Source organism: Podarcis raffonei, chromosome 16 (assembly GCF_027172205.1).
Source record: "Podarcis raffonei isolate rPodRaf1 chromosome 16, rPodRaf1.pri, whole genome shotgun sequence".
Classification (NCBI taxonomy): domain Eukaryota; kingdom Metazoa; phylum Chordata; class Lepidosauria; order Squamata; family Lacertidae; genus Podarcis; species Podarcis raffonei.
This window is the reverse complement of record NC_070617.1, coordinates 9,737,632-9,763,218: the sequence shown is the minus strand read 5'-3', so window position 1 is coordinate 9,763,218 and position 25,587 is coordinate 9,737,632. Positions and strand designations below refer to the sequence as shown.

The window sequence follows — 25,587 nt, the reverse complement described above, 5'->3', positions numbered from 1 at the left end:
CAAGGGTCATGAGATCTAGAAACTTGATGATGAGCGTTTTTGCTAACATATCTGGAATCCAGATTCGGTTGCAGTTTCCAGCTGCGAAACATTCAAAGGAACCCAAGAAAGGGAATGAAGGAAGAGTCGGCGCCATGGATTAAAATGCGCTGGGATTGTGAAAAGGCAATGAAGTACATGTAGCAATCGTCGTGGTACTCATCAGACAGGTTTTTTTGCCGCCACAAAGAGAGGGTGTGGGAAAGCAGGCATGGTGTGTCAGGAGGCCTGGAGGTGAGGTTCATGACGGCTGCATCATAATTACACCTGTGTAATTGATGCCTTACAACCTTGATGGCAGAAAGTGAGGAGGAATTAAAGAACCTTTTAATGAGGGTGAAAGAGGAGAGCGCAAAATATGGTCTGAAGCTCAACATCAAAAAAACGAAGACCATGGCCACTGGTTCCATCACCTCCTGGCAAATAGAAGGGGAAGAAATGAAGGCAGTGAGATATTTTACTTTCTTGGGCTCCGTGATCACTGCAGATGGTGACAGCAGCCACGAAATTAAAAGACGCCTGCTTCTTGGGAGAAAAGTAATGACAAACCTAGACAGCATCTTAAAAATCAGAGACCCTGCCAACAAAGGTCCGTATGCGGGGGGGTCAAAGTTCGACCGGGGTCCGGCACACTTCCCTCGCGCAGCTCTGGTCTTCCCCCCGGGACCTTTGACTCCAGCAGAGTAAACACGGCAGAAGCAGAAGCAGACGTTCCGTCGTGTGGTAGCAATAACTCAGGCTGACACGCGGCTCTCCTTATCTTAAAGTCTTTATTGCTGTACAGATCAACACATCGTAAATCTTCCCGGTGAGACGCAGCTCATTTTGCTCCTTTCTCCATGGAGTCTAACACACAGACTGGCAAACACACAGAGAAATCCACGCCCCTTCCGTGTTCTCTGCCCGCCCTCAGAATGTGAGGCGTCATCACTCAGAACTCTTAACCCTGTAAGTTCTGAGCCCCCTCAACAGTAAAAGCTATGGTTTTCCCAGTAGTGATGAATGGAAGTGAGAGCTGGACCATAAAAAAGGCTGATCGCCGAAGAATTGATGCTTTTGAATTCTGGTGCTGGAGTAGACTCTTGAGAGTCCCATGGACTGCAAGAAGATCAAACCTCTCCATTCTGAAGGAAATCAGCCCTGAGTGCTCACTGGAAGGACAGATCGTGAAGCTGAGACTCCAATACTTTGGCCACCTCATGAGAAGAGAAGACGCCCTGGAAAAGACCCTGATGTTGGGAAAGATGGAGGGCACAAGGAGAAGGGGACGAGAGGACGAGATGGTTGGATAGTGTTCTCGAAGCTACCAGCATGAGTCTGACCAAACTGCGGGAGGCAGTGGAAGACAGGAGTGCCTGGCGTGCTCTGGTCCATGGGGTCACGAAGAGTCGGACACGACTAAACAATAACAACAACACAACTTGTATACAGTGAGATTACGCAAACACCCCCCACTCAGGTCTGTAGGGATGATCACGGAGTGGGGAGTGGGGTCCGGAGGGAGCCCACTCCCCACCCGGAGGCAGCCACAGTCTGCCTGCACGCGTGACCTTGGGGTCCGGGGCACCCCCCCCCTCACAGACAAGCCATAGCTGTCTGAACATTGTACCCTCTGTCTAACCTTTTGCAATCTCAGTAGTCTGCGGTGTCCTGTCTGTGACCTTGATCTCTGAGACATTTTGTCTCCTTCATACGCTGTGCAAGGGGAAAATGACGCGGTGGAAACAGGTGCCAAAATAACTTTGTACCTCCCCACGATCTCGGGACCGAAAGATGTGTAAAGGTCACAGCCCCAAATGTATCTGCCTGGTTTGCATGTTTGTCCCAATAAAAGGAGGCTCCACAGGGCTGGCCAGCAGCTTGCATGCAGCTCACCTGTGCGCAGCTCACCTGCATTATCAACTCCTGCCTCATGTCCATCACTTCACAGCTCTCTTAGTCTTAATTCCCCTTGTTTACTGACACACACACATCAAACCCGAAAGTCAGTTGCCCTGTTGTTATCTTTTCATTCAGCAGCCTAACAGCCCACGGACAGAAGCTGTGAGGCCGCCGTGCGCGAGCGGCAGCCTGTACAGAGTGCGCATGTGCGGTATCCCATACCAACTGCGTATGTGTGACATCCCGTATGTTCGCCGCATGTGTGCACTCTGTATGGGATGCCGCACATGCACAGTCCGTACAGACGTCCGTGTGCGTCACCGGGCGGTTCGCCACGCCCCTTGATGTCCTGCCCCGGGTGCCGGAGAGGGTTTCTCCGTCACTGACTAGGTGGCACTGGGAATTAGTCGTGTCTGGGCAGAGTGAAGAGTTTTGGGTGCTTCCAGAATACGGAGTTTGATATTGCAAGCCCGCGTTTGGATCTCTAGTTTTTCCCCTGTGTGCACAGGTGATGCATCAGCTGCCGCACCTCTTTTCTACGTTGTGGTCAGTGCTGGGTTCATGTATAAGCTAAAGAAGCTATAGCTTAGGGCCCCGCTCTCTTGGGGTCCCCAAAAAATTTAAAGGGAAAAACCCCCTGGATGCCCATTTCCAAAATATAAGATAAAAAGCAAATAAAATAAAACCTACATACAGCAACAGTGTTTTGTGTTGCGTAGGCTTCTGTGATGTAAGTCATGGGCCCCGCCTGCTAGCCTGCTCCCTATAATATCACAGGTTTGTTCATTTCTATATATAGGGTGCCTACATTCTGCATGGACTGGTTACATGGCAACATGCGCAAATGGCTTTAGATACCTATTAGGTCCATAAATTACCATACAGTGGTACCTCGGGTTAAGTACTTAATTCGTTCCAGAGGTCCGTTCTTAACCTGAAACTGTTCTTAACCTGAAGCACCACTTTAGCTAATGGCCGCGCTGCCGGAGCACAATTTCTGTTCTCATCTTGAAGCAAAGTTCTTAACTAGAGGTAATATTTCTGGGTTAGCTGAGTCTGTAACCTGAAGTGTCTGTAACATGAAGCGTATGTAACCCGAGGTACCACTGTATAGCATATTCAACACACAAAAACGCGACTATTTGTTGTTGACAAAGGACAGCTGGACATAGAAAGGGCCCCATTACCTTCAGTAGCTAAGGGCCTCATTAAACCTAAATCCGGCCCTGGTTGTGGTGGATATTGGTTCCCACCACTTGCCATCCGCACCAGCAGGGCTGAGTTTCCACCACTCATTTAAAGCCCCACAATTACCGTATTTTTCGCTCTATAAGACGCACCAGACCATAAGACGCACCTAGTTTTTGGAGGAGGAAAACAAGAAAAAAAATATTCTGAATCTCAGAAGCCAGAACAAAAAGAGTGCAGTGAAAGCAGCGATCCCTCTTGCTGTTCTGGCTTCTGGGATAGCAGTGCAGCCTGCATTCGCTCCATAAGGCGCACACACATTTTCTCCTTACTTTTTAGGAGGGAAAAAGTGAGTCTTATAGAGCAAAAAATCCGGTACCAGCTGCTTGCCTGGTTAGAGTGCAGTGCTAATAACGCCCAGGTTGCATGTTTGGCCCCTGTATGGGGCAGCTGCATATTCCTGCATTGCAGGGGACTAGAAGATGACCCACAGGCTCCCTTCCAACAGATTCTATGATTCCCACTTTAAGCAGTCGTGGCTTCCCGCAAAGGATTCTGGAACCTGGGAAGGATGCAGAGAGCTATTAGGAGACCTAACGTTCCCAGAGTGCTTCAATAATCAATCCCTCTTCCCAGGAAACTCTGGGAGCATGGAAATCTGCCTTGCTTGTTGCAATGCACCCCTAATTATTATTCCTGGATAATTATAAGATGATCACGAAGGTGTAGTAATAATACATAATAACTTATTATTTATACCCCGCCTATCTGGCTGGGTTTCCCCAGCCACTCTGGGCGGCTCCCAACAGAATATTAAAAATACAGTGGTACCTCAGGATGCGAACGGGATCCGTTCCGGAGCCCTGTTCACATCTTGAGGTGAACGCACCCCGCATCTGCGCGTCTGCACATGCGTGGGTCACAATTCGTTGCTTCTGCACATGCGCGTAACCTCATTTTGAGTGTCTGCGCATGCGCAAGCGGTGAAACCTGGAAGTAACGCATTCCATTACTTCCGGGTCACCACTGAGCGCAACCCGAAAACGCTCACCCTAAAGCAACTTTAACCCAAGGTATGACTGTCCGTTAAAACATCAGTCATTAAAAACTTCCCTAAATAGGGCTGCCTTCAGATGTCTTTCAAAACGTCAGATAGTTATTCATCTCCTTGACATCTGACGGGAGGGCGTTCCACAGGGTGGGCGCCACTGCCGAGAAGGCCCTCTGCCTGGTTCCCTGCAACCTCACTTCGCGCAATGAGGGAACCGCCAGAAGGCCCTCGGCTGAACGATGGCGGTGGAGACGCTCCTTCAGGTATACTGGGTCGAGGCCGTTTAGGGCTTTAAAGGTCAGCACCAACACCTTGAATTGTGCTTGGGAGCTTGCATTTCTGAATCTGACACTGCACTACTGTCCCCAAACTGTTGGATAGTTCCCAGTTTGTGGGTTGGGGGGGGGGTTATGAGTTACCAGCATTTATGAGTTACTGGTCTCTACAGCCACAGCAGGCGCTGTGATTCTCCAGCAGTTTCACTTCACCCCTAGAGGCATACTCCACAGACCCTCCAAGTGTCCTTATTTTCCAGGGACAGTTCTGGATTTACAGAAGCCGTCCCAGTTTCTGATTTGATCCCGGAATGTCCCGCTTCTCCTTAGGACGTCCCTATTTTCATCAGAGGGTATCGAGTTATGCGACCCCCAAGCCAAGGAGATAAGTAACCATACAACCTTTAGAAGACATCTGAAGGCAGCCTTGCATAGGGAAGGTTTAAAAAAAATGTTTAACGTTATGTTATGTTTTTTATATGCTGGTAGCCACACAGAGTGTCTGATGCAACCTAGTCATTATTATTATTATTATTATTGAATAGGATGTCTCTATTTTCATCGGAGAAATGTTGGAGGGTATGGGGTTCAAAGCAGGATCAGAGTAACTATGGGAAAGTGCTATAATTATTCTTATTATTATACCCCGCCCATCTGGCCGGATTTCCCCAACCTCTCTGGGCAGCTACCAACTGAATATTAAAACACAATACAGCATTAAACATTAAAAACATTAGCAGAGGCCGAGGCTATTGATGGCCACTCAGCTCTCTGACTTTGATCCACCTACATGCTAGAGGCAGTAATGCTTCTGAATATTAGTTTCTTGAAAATGCAGAAGGGGAGCGTTGCTGTTGCCCTGAGGTTCTGCTTGTGGGATTCTTGTTGGGGAGAGTGAATACTGTACAATGAGCTGGGCCGGACGGGCCATCGGTCTGATCCAGCAGCCAGGCTCTTCCTCTGTTCTCCAGAGATGTTTTCCACTGCCGACGATGGCTAAATGGAACTTCCACGTTCAGAGGCAATCTACCTTAGAATAACCATATGATGGGGGCAAAAAAAAAATGGGGAAGGGGTGTTATATAGTTATGCAACCCCTGAGCCAAGGAAATAAGTAACTATACAAACTTTAGAAGACATCTGAAGGCAGCCCTGTACGGGGCAGTTTTTATGTTTCATGTTTTATTATGTGTTTATTGTTAAGTTGTGGGTGAACATATCAGACGACACAGCAATTCTTCAAACAGCTCTTGTTTATTCACAGGCCAGAACAGAACTGGACTGAAGGGTTCAGCCAGCCTGCTTACATAGAGCTCCACTAGAACGCAACAGTAACCACTTTCTGTAACTATCCAATCACTGAATGTCACTTTCAATCCCTTATTTGCATATGTGGACCTGAGTGAAAACTATCTACAGTAATCCCCTGCTGGCCCAGGGTGAGAACTTCAGTACATAACACCTATATATGTTGGAAGCTGCCCAGATGGGCGGGGTAATAATAATAATAATAATAATAAAAACAAAAAAAACATTATTATTATTATTATTATTATTATTATTATTGAATAGGAAATCCCTATTTTCATCAGAGAAATGTTGGCAGGTATGTGCGCCGTTGTCTTTCGAGACAGACAGATGCCAACAACTACAACTATTAACTCTCACTAATTAACACCCTCTGATCAGAATCCTCCCCAGTTTTGGGCTCTCTAACTGAAGCAGTTAAGAAACCAGGAAGAGCCTGGGTTCTAGTCCAGCATGTTGTTCTCCCAATGGCCAACCAGTTTCCTCAGTGAGAATCCTACAAGCGGGATTTGAGGACAAGAGCACACTCTCCCCTTATGGGGTTTTTACAGAAGCATTGCAGGGTCTGATTATGGAGGCAGAGTGCAGCTGTCTCGGCTAGTAGCCTTATGTTCCCGCAACTTGCCCAGTCCTCTTTTAAACTCAGAGCAAGGAGTGCCTCTGTCGCAAGAGATAAGACCCAGCTTTGCAAGACACAAGATGAAGATCACAGACAAGACAGAACACAAGGACTGCTGTTGCCTCTGGGCTGTCACGATTCTGTGAGAGGGATTCTGAATAAAGACAGAAAATGTGGGATAGGGACGCGGGTGGTGCTGTGGGTTAAACCACAAAGCCTAGGATTTGCCGATCAGAAGGTTGGCGGTTTGAATCCCCGCGACGGGGTGAGCTCCCGTTGCTCGGTCCCTGCTCCTGCCAACCTAGCAGTTTGAAAGCACGTCAAAGTGCAAGTAGATAAATAGGTACCGCTCTGGCGGGAAGGTAAACGGTGTTTCCGTGCGCTGCTCTGGTTCACCAGAAGCGGCTTAGTCATGCTGGCCACATGACCAAGAAGCTGTACGCCGGCTCCCTCGGCCAATAAAGCGAGATGAGCGCCGCAACCCCAGAGTCGGCCACGACTGGACCTAATGGTCAGGGGTCCCTTTACCTTTACCCTTTAAATGTGGGATGGTGACTGATTGATCGGAAGAAGACCTATAATCTCCCCACGGACAAATCAAGTTGAATGCTGGTCACAGGACAAAGAAATCAGAACAATTCCTCAATAAAGAGCAGGCAACGTATGTTTTTAGGACCCACCTCATTTCTGCAGTTTTCACTTGTTTTTAACATTGTGTGGCGTTGCTTTAATATTAATGTTGTGTTTTAATTGTTGTAATCCGCCCTGGGACCTTTGGATGCGGGGCAGGTAAGAAATTCTAACCACCACCACTAGTTTTGAGGAAGCTTTCTGCAAACATCCGCTCCTGCATTGCCGGGGGCTGGACTAGATGACCCATGGGGTCCCATCCAACTCTACAATCCTATGATTTTATGACCTTGTAAAAGTAGCTTAGGCTGAGGGATACCAACTGCCTTGAGGTTGTGTGTGTGTGCGAAACACAAGTCACCCCCTCTCCAAACCAAAATGGATTGCAGGGGGGAGGAGGAGCAGAATGGCAGCCTGTTATCTTTCAGTATACATACAAAAATGATAAGTTCTCATCATGAGCGCAAAGGATGTTTGGTGAGCACTGGGGTGTGGTGTGGCCACATACATGCCATATATTTAAAGCACTGTGATAATACTGCTTTAAACAGCCATGGCTTCCCCCAGAGAATTCTGGGAGCTGTAGTTTGCTAAGAGTGCGGACGCCGTTCCCCTCACCGCAGGAGTGGTTTAACAATCCATCTCTCTTTATTAAGAACTCTGAGAAATGTAGCTCTATGGGGGAATAGCTAAAGGTAAAGGACCCCTGACAGTTAAGTCCAGTTGCGAACGACTCTGGGGTTGCTGCGCTCATCTCGCTTTACTGGCCGAGGGAGCTGACATTTATCCGCAGACAGTTTTTCCGGGTCATGTGGCCAGCATGACTAAGCCGCTTCTGGCAAAACAAGAGCAGCACACAGAAACGCCGTTTACCTTCCCGCCAGAGCGGTACCTATTTATCTACTTGCACCTTGACGTGCTTTCGAACTGCTAGGTTGGCAGGAGCTGAGACAGAGCAACGGGAGCTCACCCTGTTGCGGGGATTCGAACCGCCAACCTTCTGATCGGCAAGCCCAAGAGGCTCAGTGGTTTACACCACAGCGCCACTTGTGTCCCCATGGGGGACTAGGGGGTCTCTTAACAGGGGGTCTCGGCACCCATAACAAACTACAGCTCCCAGAATTCTTAGGGGAAGCCATGACCTTTCAAAGTGGTATCAGATCATATGCATGATGGATGGGGCCACAATGATGCATTCTTCACCAGAAACACAATGTCTATTACATCTCTTGACCACGCACAATTATTTGCTTGCAGGCGTCCTCTACAGGTCAATGTAGTGTATATAGTGCAATGAAAGCCAAGGTTGTGTACCAGCCTCTTCTGCACACAAATGAAAATGGATCTAAAGCTCATAACTGAAATATATGAGGAAAAGAAGGGGGGAATAAATAACTCCTCTCAGTTTCTCCTCTCAAGTCCCAAGGGCCTCCTCCCAGCTCCCTCACCGGCGACTTTTAACTGCCAGAGATGTCACAAACTTGGAGGTGCTTCTTGTTATTCCTGCCGGAACACCTCTCTTGATTTACATCTTCCCATTTATCTTATAAATCAGGTTATTCTTCATTAAGCAATATTTCCAGTGAGAGAGCATCCCAACCTCCTTTTAAATAGGGTGGGAATTCCCACAGTGGTTTAGCCATTCCTCTTCCCAGGGAATTATGGGAAGAAGAAAAAGCATATCTCAATAATTCTTGGCACCTTTAAGCTAGAGCTCCCAGCATTCTGTGAGGGAATGGTGAGGAGGAATGGAAGTTCCCCCAGAACGTCTGCTTTATATACATCATTTACAGAATGGGCCCCACGTGATTGGCTAATTCCGGGATTCTCCTGTAGCCCAATCAGGTCGTGGATTCACTTCCACCTGGAGCTGGATTGGGTGGCTCCTGTGGACCAATCAGACTGCTGCATTTTGGATCCTATTCAACTTAGTACATAACAGGAAGCTATGGTATCTTTAGTACTTTACATGGATGGTGTCAGTGTAGCTCATGTTTGCTGGGGCTGATGGCAGTTGGAGCCCAACAACATCCAGAATTTAGCCGCCCCTTGATCCCCTCATAGGGTCTTCTAACAATTCTCAGCGCCCTTTAACAAACTACAGACCCCAGAACGCTTTGGCAGTTTAAAGTGGTACCGTAATGCTTTCAGTGTATGCTGTTCATGTGCCCTCTGTAATTACCATATATATTTCCCCACACAATTTTCTGTCATCGACATGTTTGCTTTTATGCCACCTTACTTTATCATGTTATTTCAAACCTAATTTACTTTTTTTTAAAATTAAATATATAAACATTCAGCGGGATAACTCACTCTCTTTACTGAATCCAAACAGCAGATTGTCCGTCTGGAAACAATGAGAAGAATTAAGTATCCACTGTAATTACTTAATCGATTGATTAATTTCAATGGTTAATTATTAGCTTTATTAGACTCTACCATTCAGCTTCTAAGCAGGTAGCAAGACTGACCCTGAGCGTCCAATTTAAAGGAATTTCATCAGAAACAACAATGTTTATTTACCCCATGGGGGATCTGTCTCAGAGATATTAAGGCAGATGTGAGGAATCTGTGGCCTGCCAGATGTTGCTGGACTACAACTCCCATTATCCCTGCCCATTGGCCATGCTGGCTAGGTCTGATGGGAGCTAGAGTCTGAAGTATCTGGAGAGGGTGAACTTCAAGTGGACTCTGTGTTTTCCAGTGCCTTTTGCCAGCTGCAACTGTACTTGGAGGAGTTCAGAGATCCATGTCCCGCTAACCTAGACTGCTGCAATGTGCTGCACATGGGGCTGCCCATGGAAACGACCTGGGAACTTCTGCTGGTGCAGAGTAAAGCTGCAAGGTTGCTAAATGGAACCGGATGCTAGGAACATATTAAAAAGGGAAAGGGACCCCTGACCATTAGGTCCAGTCGCAGACAACTCTGGGGTTGCAGTGCTCATCTCGCTCTATAGGCCAAGGGAGCCGGCGTTTGTCCACGGACAGCTTCCGGGTCATGTGGCCAGCATGACTAAGCCACTTCTGGCAAACCAGAGCAGCGCACGGAAATGCCGTTTACCTTCCCGCTGGAGCGGTACCTATTTATCTACTTGCACTGGTGTGCTTTCAAACTGCTAGGTGGGCAGGAGCTGGGACCAAACAACAGGAGCTCACCCCGTCGCGGGGATTCAAACCACCGACCTTCTGATTGGCAAATACCTTCCCTGGCTGCTAATTTGTTTCCATGGAACTGGTGGTTTTGACCTTGGAGCCCACACTCACACCTTGGGACCTTGCTAGCATCCCTTCCAGTGTGTCCTGAGATCATATAGAGTCGAGTCCTTGCAAGGAGCACCCACAACGATGGGAGAGAAGGGAAGCAGGGCTCAATTCGACTGCTTTCTTAAGGCTCGGCTCCATCAGGCACCTCCTGCCCCTGAACTAGGCTTGATGGTCATTATAAGAGTAATTGTTTCAGAGGCCTGAGTTTGATCTTTTCCATCCTTGTGTGTTATGTGATCCCACCCTACCCTGAGCCAAGGAGATAAGTAACTCTAAACCTTTAGAAGAGATCTGAAGGCTATCTACAGAGAAATTTTTCATGTTTTAGTATGTTTTTCCTATATGTTGGAAGCCACCCAGAGTGGCTGAGCCAATGCAGTCAGATGGGTGGAGTATAAATAATAAAATTATTATTATTATTATGGAATAAAAGGGCCGTCAGAGCTGTCCGACAGTGGAACAGTCTCCCTTGGGAGGTGGCCGACTCTCCTACCTTGGAGGTTTTTAAGCAGAGGTTAGATGGCCATCTGTCATATGTGCTTTAGCTGAGATTCCTGCATGGTTGGGGGTCAGACTAGATGCCTCTGGGGCTCCCTTGCAACTCTATGATTCTATTATTCTATTTTCATTGGAGAAATGTTGGAGGGCATATCAGGATTATGGGGGCAGAGCTTCCAGTTTAGGGATTACATGGATCTGAGAACAAGAGAGAGAAGAAAAGAAAGAAAGAAAGAAAGAAAGAAAGAAAGAAAGAAAGAAAGAAAGAAAAACTGGCTCAAGGTCACGGACATCTTAACCAAAACGAATACCCAAATGTTCAGGACCACCCATCACGTCAGCGGCTGAATGTATGGCTCAGAAGAACCTTTATAAAGCAGAACCAATTCCCCACAAGGACTTTGGTTTCCAGAAATTCATGTTTGAGGCAGGCAGGGGGGAAAGAGAAGGGGGTCCGGGAACAGCGCTGCCAAGATAAATGGGTCAACCGCAACGCCAAAGGCCGACGGACAAGAGACGTCCGGCCAGCATGGGGCAAAGAGGTTCAGGCCCGTTTCCAGACCTCGTTGCGGATACAGAAGCAGGCGGCTGTGGAACTTGGCAGGCGAGGCAGAGCCGACGTCACCCTGTCTGGATCAACAAGTCAGGCAGGAGCTTCTGTCTGGCAAAGGCTGCCAGGAAATCGATCCCCTGGCCAAAGCTGTGGGTGCCTAGGCCTCAAAGCCTCACCAAACAGAGCGGATCCAGCTGTGCGAACGGGGTTGTGGGATTACGCACGGAACTGGGGTTTATGTAAGGCGAACAAGGGAGGCTGTCTATATAAGATCTGGGTGTGGCATGGAGAAGGTGGAGGGTTTTTCCTTCCTCTCCTTTCTAACTCTATAGCTCAGGGAGAAACCCAGTAAAACTGAGGGGGTCTGCAGACTGAGGGGAGAAGGAAGTTCCTTGCTTTATTGTAGGGAACTCATTGCCACAAGGAATAGCCACAAGTGTGAGCGATTTGAAGCAGGGCTATTCCACTCATTTGGCTGAGTAAAAGGTAAAGGTAAAGGGACCCCTGCTTGCAAGTTTCCCAAAGGCACCTGGCTGGCCAATGTGAGAAGGTTGGACACTGGACGTGAGCATCATAGAACTGGAAGGGCCATGAGGGTTAGCCTGTCCAACCCACTGAAATGCAGGAATCTTCTTTCCTCGAACTCGCCACCCTGAGATTAAGAGTCTCATAAGATTAAGAGTTTGAATAAATGGACAAGTTATAGGAATTGGATAGCACGGGGGGAAGCCAACCCAAGCATCCAAATTAGAATGAATAATCTGTGCACATGGTTAAAGATTTGAAGAGAGAACAATTTTTTGGGGGGGGGAGGGGGGAAAATTAGGATAAATGAGTAGGTACAAAAGTATACAGTGGTACCTTGGGTTACATACGCTTCAGGTTACACACTCCACTAACCCAGAAATAGTGCTTCAGGTTAAGAGCTTTGCTTCAGGATAAGAACAGAAATCGGGCTCCGGCGGCGCAGCAGCAGGAGGAGGCCCCATTAGCTAAAGTGGTGCTTCAGGTTAAGAACAGTTTCAGGTTAAGAATGGACCTCCGGAATGAATGAAGTACTTAACCCGAGGTACCACTGTATATTGTTATGCATAACTAATAGGAGGATGATTCTGATGCATGTTGTTAGATTTTTGACTGAATGATTTATTTTGTAAGTTATTGACATCCCTGGATGAAAGTGTGATTATAAAGAATGAGGGGCGGGGAATAAAAAAATAAGTAAGATCAGGAGTCTCTATTCTGCCTTGGTCAGACCACACAGCTGGCATACTGTGTCGAATTCTGGGCACCACAATTTAGGAAGGATGTTGAGAAGCTGGAAGGTGTGCAGAGGAGGGCAACCAAGATGACCGAGGGTCTTACAAGGAGCAGCTGATGGAGTTGGGTATGTTCAGCCTGGGAAAGAGGAGGCGGAAAGGAGACAGGCTAGCCTCTTCAAATATCTCAAGGGCTGCCACATGGAAGATGGATCAAGCTGGTTTTCTCCAGCTTCAAGCTATAGCAAAGGAGATTTTGACCAAGCATCAGAAAAAACTTCCCAACAGTAAGAGCTGTTTGAGCTTCCAACTCTGTGATTTTATGCTTTACCGACTTGGTGGGCCTTTGGCCTGATCCAGCAGAACTCTTATGTTTTTATGCTGGTGGAGTCACCCAGTGAAAATCGATGGTGCCCCCTGATTCAAGGCCAACCTAAGAAAGTTCTTGTCCTGCACTACGGAAGCAGAATCTGTCTGTCCCATTCCACGTGGCCAGCAGCTAGGGATAATGTCAGTAGCAACATCTAGAGCAGTGGTTTCCACATTTCTCCTCCCCTCACTTGAAAATCACAGGTGGTCTCAGCAGTTGGGATTTTTTTTTGCCTCCTGTAGATGTGTTAAAAGGGACGCGGGTGGCGCTGTGGGTTAAACCACAAAGCCTAGGATTTGCAGATCAGAAGGTCGGCGGTTCGAATCCCTACGACGGGGTGAGCTCACGTTGCTCAGTCCCTGCTCCTGCCAACCTAGCAGTTCGAAAGCACGTCAAAGTGCAAGTAGATAAATAGATACCGCTCTGGCGGGAAGGTAAACGGCGTTTCCGTGCGCTGCTCTGGTTCGCCAGAAGCGGCTTAGTCATGCTGGCCACATGACCTGGAAGCTGTACGCCGGCTCCCTCGGCCAATAAAGTGAGATGAGCGCCGCAACCCGAGTCGGCCAGGGGTCCCTTTACCTTTAGATGTGCTAAACGTTGCATTTCAAAATTGCATTTTATTGCTTTTCTATTTCTTACACTGATATTCTATTGCATTACCATTCACATTCCACGGAATTCAAACTGCAATGCAATACAAAAATGCAATGTAAGAAAGAAAAGAAGCAACAATTCTTATTTTTATTGTTTTAAAAAACCCTCAGTAAGGATATTTAATGCCACGGACTACCTCAGCAAAACTTTAAAGGCCGCTGAGGGTCGATGGACCACAGTTTGGGAACTTCCTGGATCTCAAATTTCCTGGGGAGGGAAGGCCGGTCTGGACCCTTCGACGGCCGTCTCCCCCCCAAACAACAACTTTCGATCCGGCTTAGAGGATGGTGACACAGAGCGAAAGCAAGTCATCTGGCAGAGGTTGGTTCACAGAGGTTTATTGGGCCTGGCTGGGCGCCCACCCCCATGATTCTGGAATGAACGAGAGGGCAGAGTCTGAGGGGACGACAGGGACGGTCTGGGTCCAGCGAGGTACAAAAACAACGGTCCGTTTGGAGAACGCAGAGCGGGTCCCTGGAGCTTACTCCTCTTCCTCCTCTTCTTCCTCCTCGAGGGCGATGGCGCGAGGGCCGCCGGGCCGGGGCTGCTGCTTCTGGACTGAGACGATACCGGTGAGGAGAGCGTAGCCGACCATCGCCACCAGGCCCACCAGCACCGACAGGACCTGGTTGCGGCGCTTGTACGGCTCCTCCTCAGCGTCGCTCCCGTCCCCGGCGGCTGCCTTGGGGACGCTGGGCGGCGGGTCGCCTGAGGGAGAGAACCGGCATGGCCGTCAGGGGGAAGAATCGCAACGTGAGGTAGGCAAGATGGCGGAGGCGTGGCGGCTGAGGCGACTCATCGGTCAGAGCAGGGCTGGGGAAGCTGGCGCTGCCCAGACGCAGCTAGACTCCAGCTCCCATCATTCCTGGCGGCTGGGAGGCAGAGAACATTCTGGTACTACAACTCCCATCATCTCTGGCCAGGGCTGATGGGAGTTGGAGTCCAAAAGCGACTGGAGGTTCTCCCTAGCTATGGGAAGGGTGTGAAATCCCATTTCCCAGGAGCCTCCCTTCCCAGCAAGTTACCAACACGCCATATTGGTTTCGGTGCCTGATTAAAACATTTTTGCTTAGGCAAGTTATCCAGACATGCAGAAATCATTTTATTTCTTTTTAAGCTACCGTTGGTTTTAAAATCACCCTTTGGAATATTTTCAATACCTGCTTTTAGCTTGTCTTTTCTTTTTAATAATTTAATTTATTATTATTATTACAGTGGTACCTCGGGTTACATACGCTTCAGGTTAAATACGCTTCAGGTTACAGACTCCGCTAACCCAGAAATATTACCTCGGGTTAAGAACTTTGCTTCAGGATGAGAACAGAAATTGTGCTCCGGCGGCGTGGCAGCAACAGGAGGCCCCATTAGCTAAAGTGATGCTTCAGGTTAAGAACAGTTTCAGGTTAAGAACAGACCTCCGGAACAAATTAAGTACTTAACCCGACATACCACTGTATTCTTTATGTGACACCCGTCTGATTGGGGCGCTGCAAACCACTTCGAGAGGGGATGTTGTTGTTGCTTTTCAAAAAAAGAAATATTGGTATATAAATGTTGTTAAATAAAAATAAACCCCCCTGCTGGTCGCCCTCAAAATCAGACCTGCTGAAGGTAATGCGCATGACTAACTTAAGGGCCATTCATTTCAATGGGTCTCCTTCTGAGTGGAAACTAAGAAACATGCCTAAATTGCTAAAATAATGCATTACATAAGAAATCAGTCAATGGAATTAAGATGCCTGATTTGCCAGTGTCATGGTTAGAGTGTCAGACTAGGATTAGGGAGAAACCAGGGTTCAAATCTCCACCCCGTCCGTGAAAAGTCGTTGGGTGCCTCCCAGCCTAACCTACCTCACCAAGTTGTTGTGGGGATTAAATAAGAAATGGGGCAGAAAACCATGTACGCCACTTTGAGCTCACTGGAAAAGCAATAAACGCAATAAACGCAATATATATCCCTCGCTGCAAGAAATTAAGTTGACAGGGAACCAGGCAGAGGGCCTTCTCAGCAGTGGTGCCCACCCTGTAAAATGCCCTCCCATCAGATGTCAAGAAAATAAACAACTATTTAACTTTTAGAAGACACTTGAAGGCAGCCCTGTATAGGGAAGTTTTTAATGTTTGATGTTTTATTATGCTTTTATATTTATTGGAAGCCGCCCAGAGTGGCTGGGGCAACCTAGCTAGATGAGCTGGGTACAAATAATAAAATTATTCTGAAAATTATCGTATTATTGGTTATTATAAATAATGAATTTTCCAGTGCCATCTTGATCTTTTGCCAATTTTTTTCTGGATGCTTGGGGTTTGCTGTGGTTCTTTCCTCCTCTCCTACCTGGGTCCCTTTCTCGCTCCCCCCTCTCAGGCAACAGAACCAAGCACCCACCTTCATCCCAGGGGAAGTAGAGACTTAAGATGGACGTGCAATAATTGCACAGGTTCTGGAGGGACTTGAGGTGCTGCTGGAACTTCCCATTGGGCAGTTTGGCTTTCAGGAGCGGGGCCAAGTGGCTGAAGACGATGGCGTCCAGGGAGGCAGGCCTGAAAAGAGGAGGAGGGAGGAAGAAAAAAAAGAAAGAACAGAAGAGGTGAGGGAATCCCCAGCAGGGCAAGAGGCAAAGGCTAACCCTCTCCTGTCAGCAGGGTGGTCGACTTGGGAGTCCAGGGTTCAAATCCTGTGGCCGACACACTGGTCTGTCTGCAGGTTTACAAACCACTTCACAACCCAAACTTACCAAAATGCTACACAATGAAAAGATTAAATGGAGATTAAATGAGGAGGGAAAGAGAACCATATACCGTATTTTTCGCTCCACAAGACGCACCTGACCATAAGACGCACCTAGTTTTTAGAGGAAGAAAACAAGAAAAAAAATATTCTGAACGTAACAGTGGAAGAGAAGAAGAGTTTGGATTTGATATCCCGCTTTATCACTACCCGAAGGAGTCTCAAAGCGGCTAACATTCTCCTTTCCCTTCCTCCCCCACAACAAACACTCTGTGGGGTGAGTGGGGCTGAGAGACTTCAGAGAAGTGTGACTGGCCCAAGGTCACCCAGCAGCTGCATGTGGAGGAGCGGGGAAGCGAACCCGGTTCCCCAGATTGCAAGACTACCACTCAGCCACTACACCACACTGGCTCTCCAGTGTGATGATTTTTGTGGTTCATACTGTGGCCACAGACATGATATGTGATTTGACGGTGAGTTTGGGGTAGCCCAATGCAAAAATCCTGAGAATCCATGTGGATCCGTGCTTTGTAACCACATTTCTGCGCCATTGCAGCCTCACGAATCAGTGGATGCATGGGTTTTTTTGTGCAGGCCGTAGCCATGGAGATGCTATGTGTTCTGCTGGTGAATTTGGGGTGACCCAATGCAAAAATCCTGAGGATCCATATGCTTTTACCTCCCCCCTCCCAGGCAGCCTCCTTTATCTCTAGAGTCCCTTATCTCCCTCTCGATCCCTTGCCGATCAGCTGCTCAGCGGCTTTGTTTCAACACCCCCTTCCCTCTTGTTTGCCTTAGTGTATTTTCCTTAGCTGGAGCAGTTTTTTGCTCCTCCTTTTCTTCTAATTTCTCTCCTCATTTATTTAATCTTCCTGTCTCCTCTCTGTCTTTACCTCCCTCCTCCCAGGCAGCCTCCTTTATTGCTAGTGTCCCTTATCTCGCTTGCGATCAGCGGCTTTGTTTCAACACCCACTTCCCTCTTTCAAAAAAAAAAAAAGCATGATCTGCTTTTTGCCCCTGGCTCCAGGGACCACGCATTCGCTTCATAAGACGAACAGACATTTCCCCTTACTTTTTAGGAGGAAAAAAGTGTGTCTTATGGAGCGAAAAATACGGTAAGTAATAAATTTTTATTATTATTAGTCGTACCTTGGATCCCAAGCACCTTGTAAGTCGAACGTTTTGGCTCCCGAACGCCGCAAACCCAGAAGCGAGTGTTCCAGTTTACGAACATTCTTTGGAACCTGAATGTCCGGCGGGGCTTCCGTGGTTTCCGATTGGCTGCAGGAGCTTCCTGCAGCCAATCAGTGGCCGCGCTTTGGTTTCTGAATGTTTTGGAAGTCGAATGAAATTCCGGAACAGATTCCGTTCGACTTACAACGTACGAACGTATTATTATTATTATTATTATTATTATTATTATTATTATTATTATTACCACATGTGCCACCTTGAGCTCCTTGGAGGAAAAGGTTGCCTATAAACGCAGTAAATAAATGGCAAGCGTCGCCAGCGTTTGGCTAAATTAATGTGAAAGACAGTGCCTCTGAGCATGGACAGAGTGTGCTCCCACTCACGGTAGAGTAAGGACACATTAAAGAACTGCAGGGATTCCAGTTCCTAACTTCGCACGCCCTCACGGGAGCCTATACTTCTGCTCACAAATGGCGAACTTACGAATCTCCAAAGAAGAACTTCTGCCTGCCAAGGCGTTGGGACAGCAGCGTCAGGCACTCGCGGGCATCTCGGTACAGCTGTGGGGCACAGGGAGAGAAAAACGCTGTCAGGCTGCGACCCTTGCCATTCTCAAGCACTGCCCCTTGACACAAAGTGGCTCCCTCACCTCCCAGACACCCCCATAAGAACCGCCTGCTTCTTTGCATAGCTGTCAACTTACAGATTTGAAAATAAGGGACCAGCAGCCTCAAAAATAAGGGATCAGCAGCCAAAATAAGGGATTTCCCAAGCACAGGTATGTTCAACTTCTGAGCCCCTCCGAGCCAAAGGCAGAAAGCCCAGCCAGCAGCCAAACGAAGCCTGAAGCCTCAAGGAAAACCACTGTCACCTCTCCGCTGGGAAGCGCTGAGCAAAGGCGAGTCCCCAGGCAATGCAGCCAATTTGATCAGCACAAGGCATGCAAGCTCCACCCCCCCAGTCGTTCTTAGACTTCTTATTGGGTAAGCAACACAGCCAAGCAACACAGTTGGAGCCTTCCTCCTCCCTGGCTGTCAGGGAGGGAGGGAGGGAGGGAGGGAGAGGAGCTGCTTCCTTTGAAACCCAGGAAATTTAAGGGACATAATCAATAAGGGACAGCAGCGGGACACAGCGCTGGGATAAGGGACTGTCCCGCCAAATAAGGGACGCTTGACAGCTATGCTTCTTTGGGCTGCGGAAAAGACCCTCTGTCCAGGCAAGCAAGAGGCAAAGATCAGAGTTCAAGGGAGGGCGAATCAGGGCCAGCAGAGGGTGTGGCCCTGAGGAAAGGAGTTCCGAGGGCCAGGGGGAGAGGGCTGGAGGGCCGCCTCTGAAGTTCTCCACCACTCTGCCGTCGCTGCCCCGGCTTGTTGTGGCCTCATCCTGCTCCCACTGACCTCCTTCTCCAGCTCCTCTTCGTTGTCCAGGCAGTTTTCCCCGCAGACCATCTGCAGCCGCTCCAGCTGCCGCTTCTGCATGCGGCCTGGGAGGAAGAAGTTGAGCGGGAAAGGGATGGCCTCCCCGTACCACTTCCGGGTGTGCTCCACGTAGTTTTTCGCGTCCACCCAGAACGTGTGGATCTGTCGGAGAAAGAGAAGCCCGATGGGACAACAGATCCCTTTCTTTGTTTTTTTCTGCATTTATCGTATTTTTCGCTCCATTAGACACACTTTTTTCCTCCTAAAAAGTAAGGGGAAATGTGAGTGCGTCTTATGGAGCGAATGGTGCTGCGCAGAGATGGAGAGCTGCGCAGCTCCCCTTCAGCGAAGCGGGAGGAGGAACAGAGCCTCGCTGAAGGGACGCTGCGCAGCTCTCCCTCCCTGTGCAGCGCCTGTCCTGTGAAGCCGGAGGAGGAACAGAAGGGTCTCCTTCTGTTCCTTCTCCAGCTTCGCTGAAGGGGCGCTGCGCCTTCTCCCTCTCTGCACAGCGCCTCTCCCTTCAGCGACGCGCCTGTCCTGGAAGCTGGAGTTCCTTCTGTTCCTTCTCCAGCTTCGCTGAAGGGGCGCTGAGCAGTTCTCCCTCTCAGAGAGAACCTCTCCCTCAGGATTCGAACACAAGACCACTCCCCCCTCCTGCAGTGTCCAGCAAGTAGTATTCAGATCTATTACTGCCTCCAGCCATTCAGGCAAAGCATAGCCATTACAGCTAGCAGCCACTGAGAGTTTTGTCCTCTGTGAATCTCTGCAACCTTCTTTTTGGCCATCACTGCTTCCTGTGGCAGCGAGTTCCATAGTTTAACTATGTGTTGCTGCGAGAAGAAGCAGGGGTTCTTTTGTGTGCGGCTGCATAATCTATTGTTTTTATTCATTCAAACTCGGCTTCCCTTTCCTGCATGAAAGGGAAAGTCAGATCCGTCAGTCACAAACACAGTGGGGCAGCAAGTTTGGGCCCCGACCCTACAAGTCTGGAGTGTAGGGTGGGTGAGCCCCGCCCCCATCGATGCAGCAACTTCTCCCACCTGCCCCGACTCACCAGCACAGGCAGGAGCTTCTCCTGCAACAGGGACACGAAGGCGAGCGTGTCGGCCCCCTGTCGAGCCGAGAGGTCGTAGTCTGCATTGAATTTCTGCAGGGGGGCAGGAAAGAGATGATCAGGGCAAGGACGGAGGCCCCCCACAGCTCCCTTAGGATCTGGCATGGGGAGGGGGTGCTGTTGGCACATTTGGGCCCATGTGGTGGGTTTATATTATTATTTATGTTTAATTACCATCAAATTATTATCAGATTGTTGTTGTTGTTGTCGTTATACCACCCTTTATCCAAAGATCACAGGGCAGTGTTTGTTTGTTTGTTTAATTAAATTTGTATAAAGGGCAAAGGGACCCCTGACCATTAGGTCCAGTCGTGGACGACTCTGGGGTTGCGGCGCTCATCTCACTTTACTGGCCGAGGGAGCCGGCATACAGCTTCCGGGTCATGTGGCCAGCATGACTAAGCCTCTTCTGGCGAACCAGAGCAGCGCACGGAAACACCGTTTACCTTCCTGCCGAAGCGGTACCTATTTATCTACTTGCACTTTGACGTGCTTTCGAACTGCTAGGTTGAACGCAGGAGCAGGGACCGAGCAACGGGAGTTCACCCCGTCGCGGGGATTCAAACTGCCGACCTTCTGATCGGCAAGTCCTGGGCTCTGTGGTTTAACCCACAGCACCACTCACGTCCCTCTATATAAATTTGTATACTGCCCTATATATCCATAGGTCTCAGTGCGGTTACAACAAAATTTCACAAAATAAAAAAACACAATAAATAAAAACGAAAACAACCCAATAACCCCCCCAACACATTTTAAAAGGGCCTTGGGTGTCCATCAGTGCTAGAGAGGTTGGGCAACTGTGATTTCAGAATCAGGGGGAACTCCCTACCTTTGCCCCCACCCGACCGCGATTGCCCCAGAGGTGATCCCAAGGAGGCTGTAAGGGAGATACCTGTTTCCTGAGGTGGGTGATGATCTGCTGAGTGTCGGAGATAATGCCTTCATCTTTTGTCCTCAGTGCCGGGAGGGTCCCTGCAAACAGACGACAACAGAGGCAGGTGACTGGGTTGCTTCCCAGGCACAGTTAGGAGAGCTGGGTTTCAGCCCTGAAGCCCTCCAGAAGTGACCCACTCAATCAGGGAGTGTCCCAAAAAAGGAAAAGTTATGGGGAAATGATACCTTTGATCACAAGGCACACAAAGTTCCCATGGCTGGTTCTTCTTAATATGTATATGTTGCAAATCAGAAATAGAAGAACTCATAACACATCTGTTAACCGCTGCAAGAACAACCATTGCCAGGACATGGAAATCATTGCAATTATTCAATATGGACCAATGTCATAATGCAATTGGGCGAACAGCATTATTGGCAAAACCGATACAAAAATTAAAAGGAGCAAGAGACTAAAAGAAACGCAACAATTTTTATGCAATGTGGGTTGACTTCAATTGCACAAATAGTGAGGCATGTGAGAGACCCATTGTCTGCCGCACAGTTTGGTGTGCACAAAGCACATATTTTAATTATTATATTTTGCTCCTTCCTCCCGCCTTCATATAAACTCCTGTAGTTCATAATTGCTGTTGATACAAAATCTCTCTCTTTGTAGTCAACAATCCAAGCCAACATATGTTGTGATGCATCATTTTGTGTCGGTTAAAACTGTGATGGTTTTGGTATATACACTCTGACATAACTTTGTTAGTGCATTTGAAGACGTTTCTCTGAGTGTTTGCCGTTGTTTTATTTTTGATTTTCATTTTGTGTAATTGTTGCGTGTCCATATGCTCTAATAAAAAGTAAAATGAGAAATAAGCTTTGGCCAATGACCCATCTAGTCCAGTGTCCTGCAGTGGTGTAGCGTGGGGGGTGCAGGGGGGGCTGGCCGCACCGGGCGCAACATGGGGGGGGGCGCACTTGCACTCGCAGCTCTCTGCCCTTACCTGGCTCGAGTGCTAAAATCCATGGGTTAGGGGGTGCAAATTACTTGCCTTGCCCCGGGTGCTGACAACCCACGCTACGCCACTGGCGTCCTGTTCTCACAGCGGCCGACCAGGTGTCTCTTGGAAAATCCACAAGCAGAACCCGAACTCAAGAGCCCTCTCGCCTCCTGGTGTTCTGAAATACTGCTACCAGAGTATTGTTAGCCCAGAAATGGAAGCAAGAAGAAATTCCGACAAAAGAATGGCAGACAAAATTAATGGACTACGCAGAATTAGATAAAATGACAGGAAGGATTCGAAACTTGCGGGATCAGAGATTCACAGAAGATTGGAAGAAATATACGAACTATTTGAAGAGCAACTGTAATCAACAAATTACGCTAGTAGGACTACAGTAAGTTTTGTAAGGAGAAATGTATGAAACATTGCAAAGTAGAGAAAGAACAGAGATATTAGTTATGAGATAAATGTATTAGTGAAGTAAGAAATGTATATTAAGTGGATAGACTAGAAAATTTTCAGATGTGAGTGATGGAAGTCAAAAAAATGGTATAAGATATGAAAGTGTTTAATTACAGTGGTACCTCGGGTTAAGTACTTAATTTGTTCCAGAGGTCCATACTTAACCTGAAACTGTTCTTAACCTGAAGCACCACTTTAGCTAATGGGGCCTCCTGCTGCTGCCACGCCGCCGGAGCACAATTTCTGTTCTCATCCTGAAGCAAAGTTCTTAACCCAAGGTACTACTTCTGGGTTAGTGGGGTCTGTAACCTGAAGCATATGTAACCCGAGGTACCACTGTACTGTTGAAAATATGTTGGAAAACTAATTAAAAAATATAAAAAAGGGAAAGAAACCAACCACTTGCACAGGAAGAAGGAAGAAGACGTCCCTCAATTTCTGTGCTTCCCACGAAAATCTTACCTGAGGGGCTTCGCCAAGGATTTGTGATTTTGTGAACCTTGAGGGGTGCACCTGTGAAACGGGCATAAGTCTGGAAAGGAGGGGGGAAAACAAGCTGAGCTTTGTGTAGTGTATTTATTTTTTCTATTATCTCAAGGAGCTCAGAGTGGCTTATAAAATCCCCTCTCCCCCCTACAACAATCTTGTGAGGTAGGCAAGGCTGTGAAGCAGTAAGTGACCAAGCACACACACAGTGAGCTCCATAGCTGAACGCCGGTCTTCCCAACCCTAATTTACACAACACATTTAAAGTGCTATGATATCCCTTGACACAGTCATGGCTCCCCCCCGCACCAAAGAATTCTGGGAGCTGTAGTTTGTTAAGGGATGAAGAGAATTGTTTGGAGGAGACACCTATTCTGGAACTACAATTCCCAGAGTGGTTTAACCATCAATCCCTCTCTCTGGAGAACTCTGGGAATTATAGCTCCGTGAGGAGAACAGGGGTCTCCTAACCACTCTGAGCACCCTTAACAAACTACAGCTCCCAGAATTCTTTGGGGGAACCCGTGACCAATCAGCCCAGTGGCCCCCAATGGGAAGCCCGTAAGCTGGACCCGGGCGCAACAGCAGCTGTCTCTCCACTTGTGATTTCCAATAACTGTTATGTCTAATGTGGTAGGCCTAACTGGTTTGCCAGTAGCCCCTGATAAGTCTTAGCCTCCGTCAATCTGTCAAATCGGCAGATTAAAAATAAACTTTTAAAAATATGATTGCAAGGGGGAGGCTGCAAACAAGCCTAAGAGCCGCCCCAGGGGGGAAAAATAAACCCAAAGTCAGTGACTAAATCACAGCTATAAACACAGCACTGGCCCATAATTAGCTAAAAGACCTTTTGCCACATGGTAGAAGGTCATGGAGGAAAGGGAGGAAGTTTAAAGGTTACATATTCCTTTAAAATGTTAACACCCCCCTGGGAATTGCAGGTCTGCTTGTCAACCTTTTCGATTTTCTTAAACAGGCTTTGCTCCTTAGTTTTAAAAAGGCGGGGAGGGGGGAAACCGTCATCCTGGGCGCTTTGCTTCTTATAATAACCTGCTTTGCTTAAGGGCTTCGAAAGCTCCAAAGCTGCCAACTTTCTGCCTGCTAAAAAGCACCGGAGCAGCGCTGGGGACTGAAGTTGGCCCAAGGAAAGGGCGAAGAGCAGCCAGGAGGTAAAGACGTGGCCCCTCGTCTTTCCCCAAGTCCTCCCCACCGTGCCAGGGAAGAGGCAGAGGCTGCGTCCCAAAGGGCAAAGCTTTTGGGGAGAGCCAGCGGCGCCCGCGTTTGGAGAGGGGGTCCCCCGCTCCACGCCACTCGCTCTCCAAGGCTCACCAAAACGGCCAAGCAATCGGGATCCACCGACGGCAACCCCCAGCCGCCAGCCCAGCAGTACAGCTCCATGGGCGCCGCCATGATGCAGCCCTTCCGACCCGGAACAACAAGCTCCGAGGGAAAGAGGGGGGTAGAAAAGAGAAGTCACTCCGATTCCGTCCAGTCTCGGTGCGCAAAAGCGTGCGCTCTGCGCTTAGGGCGCAGCGGAAAAACGGCCCCGATCGCAGCGCCGGAATTCAACCCGGTTCTGCGTTCGATGGCCAAGGGGGAGCTTTCCCCTCGACTTTCTCTTGACCCCGAGCCCTAGGGGCGGGTTTGACTCGGGAGTATCCGCACGAAGGCTTCAAACAGCGCGATCTTCCTAGCCACGGTCTACCCAGGAGTAAGCCCCACTGAGTTTGGAGAGGCTTGCTTTCTCGGGGAAGGGGAGCTAGGAGCGCAGACTTCTTCCACCAAAGTGGCGTGCTTGTAGCAACACGCGTCATTAAAAGCTCATGGCTTCCCCCAAAGGTGCCAGTTCTCACCGTGAAATAGTTACAGTAAGTGCCACACTTTTAACATATGGGTACTGCGTACCCTTGAGTACCCCCATAAAAATCACTTATTATTATTATTATTGGTGTTTAGATCTGGCCCTTTATCCCCAGCATTCAAGGTGGCTTCCAACATTTGCAAACAACCTTATAAAATACAAAGTATAAAAAGCAAACTAAACTGATTGACATCTGATGCCCTTTTAAAATGTGTCGCAGAAGGGGAGATTATTGGGTTGTCTTTGTTTTTGTTTTTATTATGTATCTTGTGCTTTTTATATTGTGATTTTATGTTGTGAACCGCCCTGAGATCTACAGGTATAGGGTGGTATACAAATTCAATTAAAAAAATAGATAGAGAAAAGCTATAATTACAATACATCAGAACGCATTGGCAATTAAAATGCAGTGTGATCTTGACAGTGGCCTTAATTTTCAAGGGCTGGTCTGTACAGGAAGGTTTTATCCTACCTACGCTGTGGGTTAAACCACAGAGCCTAGGACTTGCTGATCAGAAGGTCGGCGTTTTGAATCCCCGCAACGGGGGAGTGGGGAGCTCCCATTGCTCAGTCCCTGCTCCTGCCAACCTAGCAGTTCAAAAGCATGTCAAAGTGCAAGTAGATAAAGAGGTACCACTCATGCGGGAAGATAAACAGCGTTTCCGTGCGCTGCTCTGGTTCGCCAGAAGCGGCTCAGTCATGCTGGCCACATGACCCGGAACCTGTACGCTAGCTCCCTCGGCCAATAAAGCGAGATGAGCGCCGCAACCCCAGAGTCGGCCACAACTGGACCTAATGGTCAGGGGTCCCTTTACCTTTACAGAAGGGATAACAAGGAGGGGG

General features: G+C 48.3%; 2 protein-coding genes across 2 annotated transcripts in view; both read right to left on the bottom strand.

The window, feature by feature from the left end:
• Positions 1-25,587, bottom strand: part of SLC50A1 (solute carrier family 50 member 1) — a 266,552-nt gene that overhangs the window by 11,219 nt on the left and 229,746 nt on the right. The window lies entirely within an intron of this gene.
• MTX1 (metaxin 1) lies at positions 13,915-24,461 on the bottom strand. The gene is made up of 8 exons (XM_053368431.1): positions 24,213-24,461; positions 22,860-22,929; positions 20,942-21,021; positions 19,987-20,079; positions 18,912-19,094; positions 17,998-18,074; positions 15,979-16,133; positions 13,915-14,300 (listed from the first exon to the last, which is right to left on the bottom strand). Exons 1-8 carry the CDS (start codon positions 24,291-24,293, stop codon positions 14,074-14,076), a joined length of 966 nt encoding a protein of 321 aa, XP_053224406.1. The 5' UTR covers positions 24,294-24,461; the 3' UTR covers positions 13,915-14,073.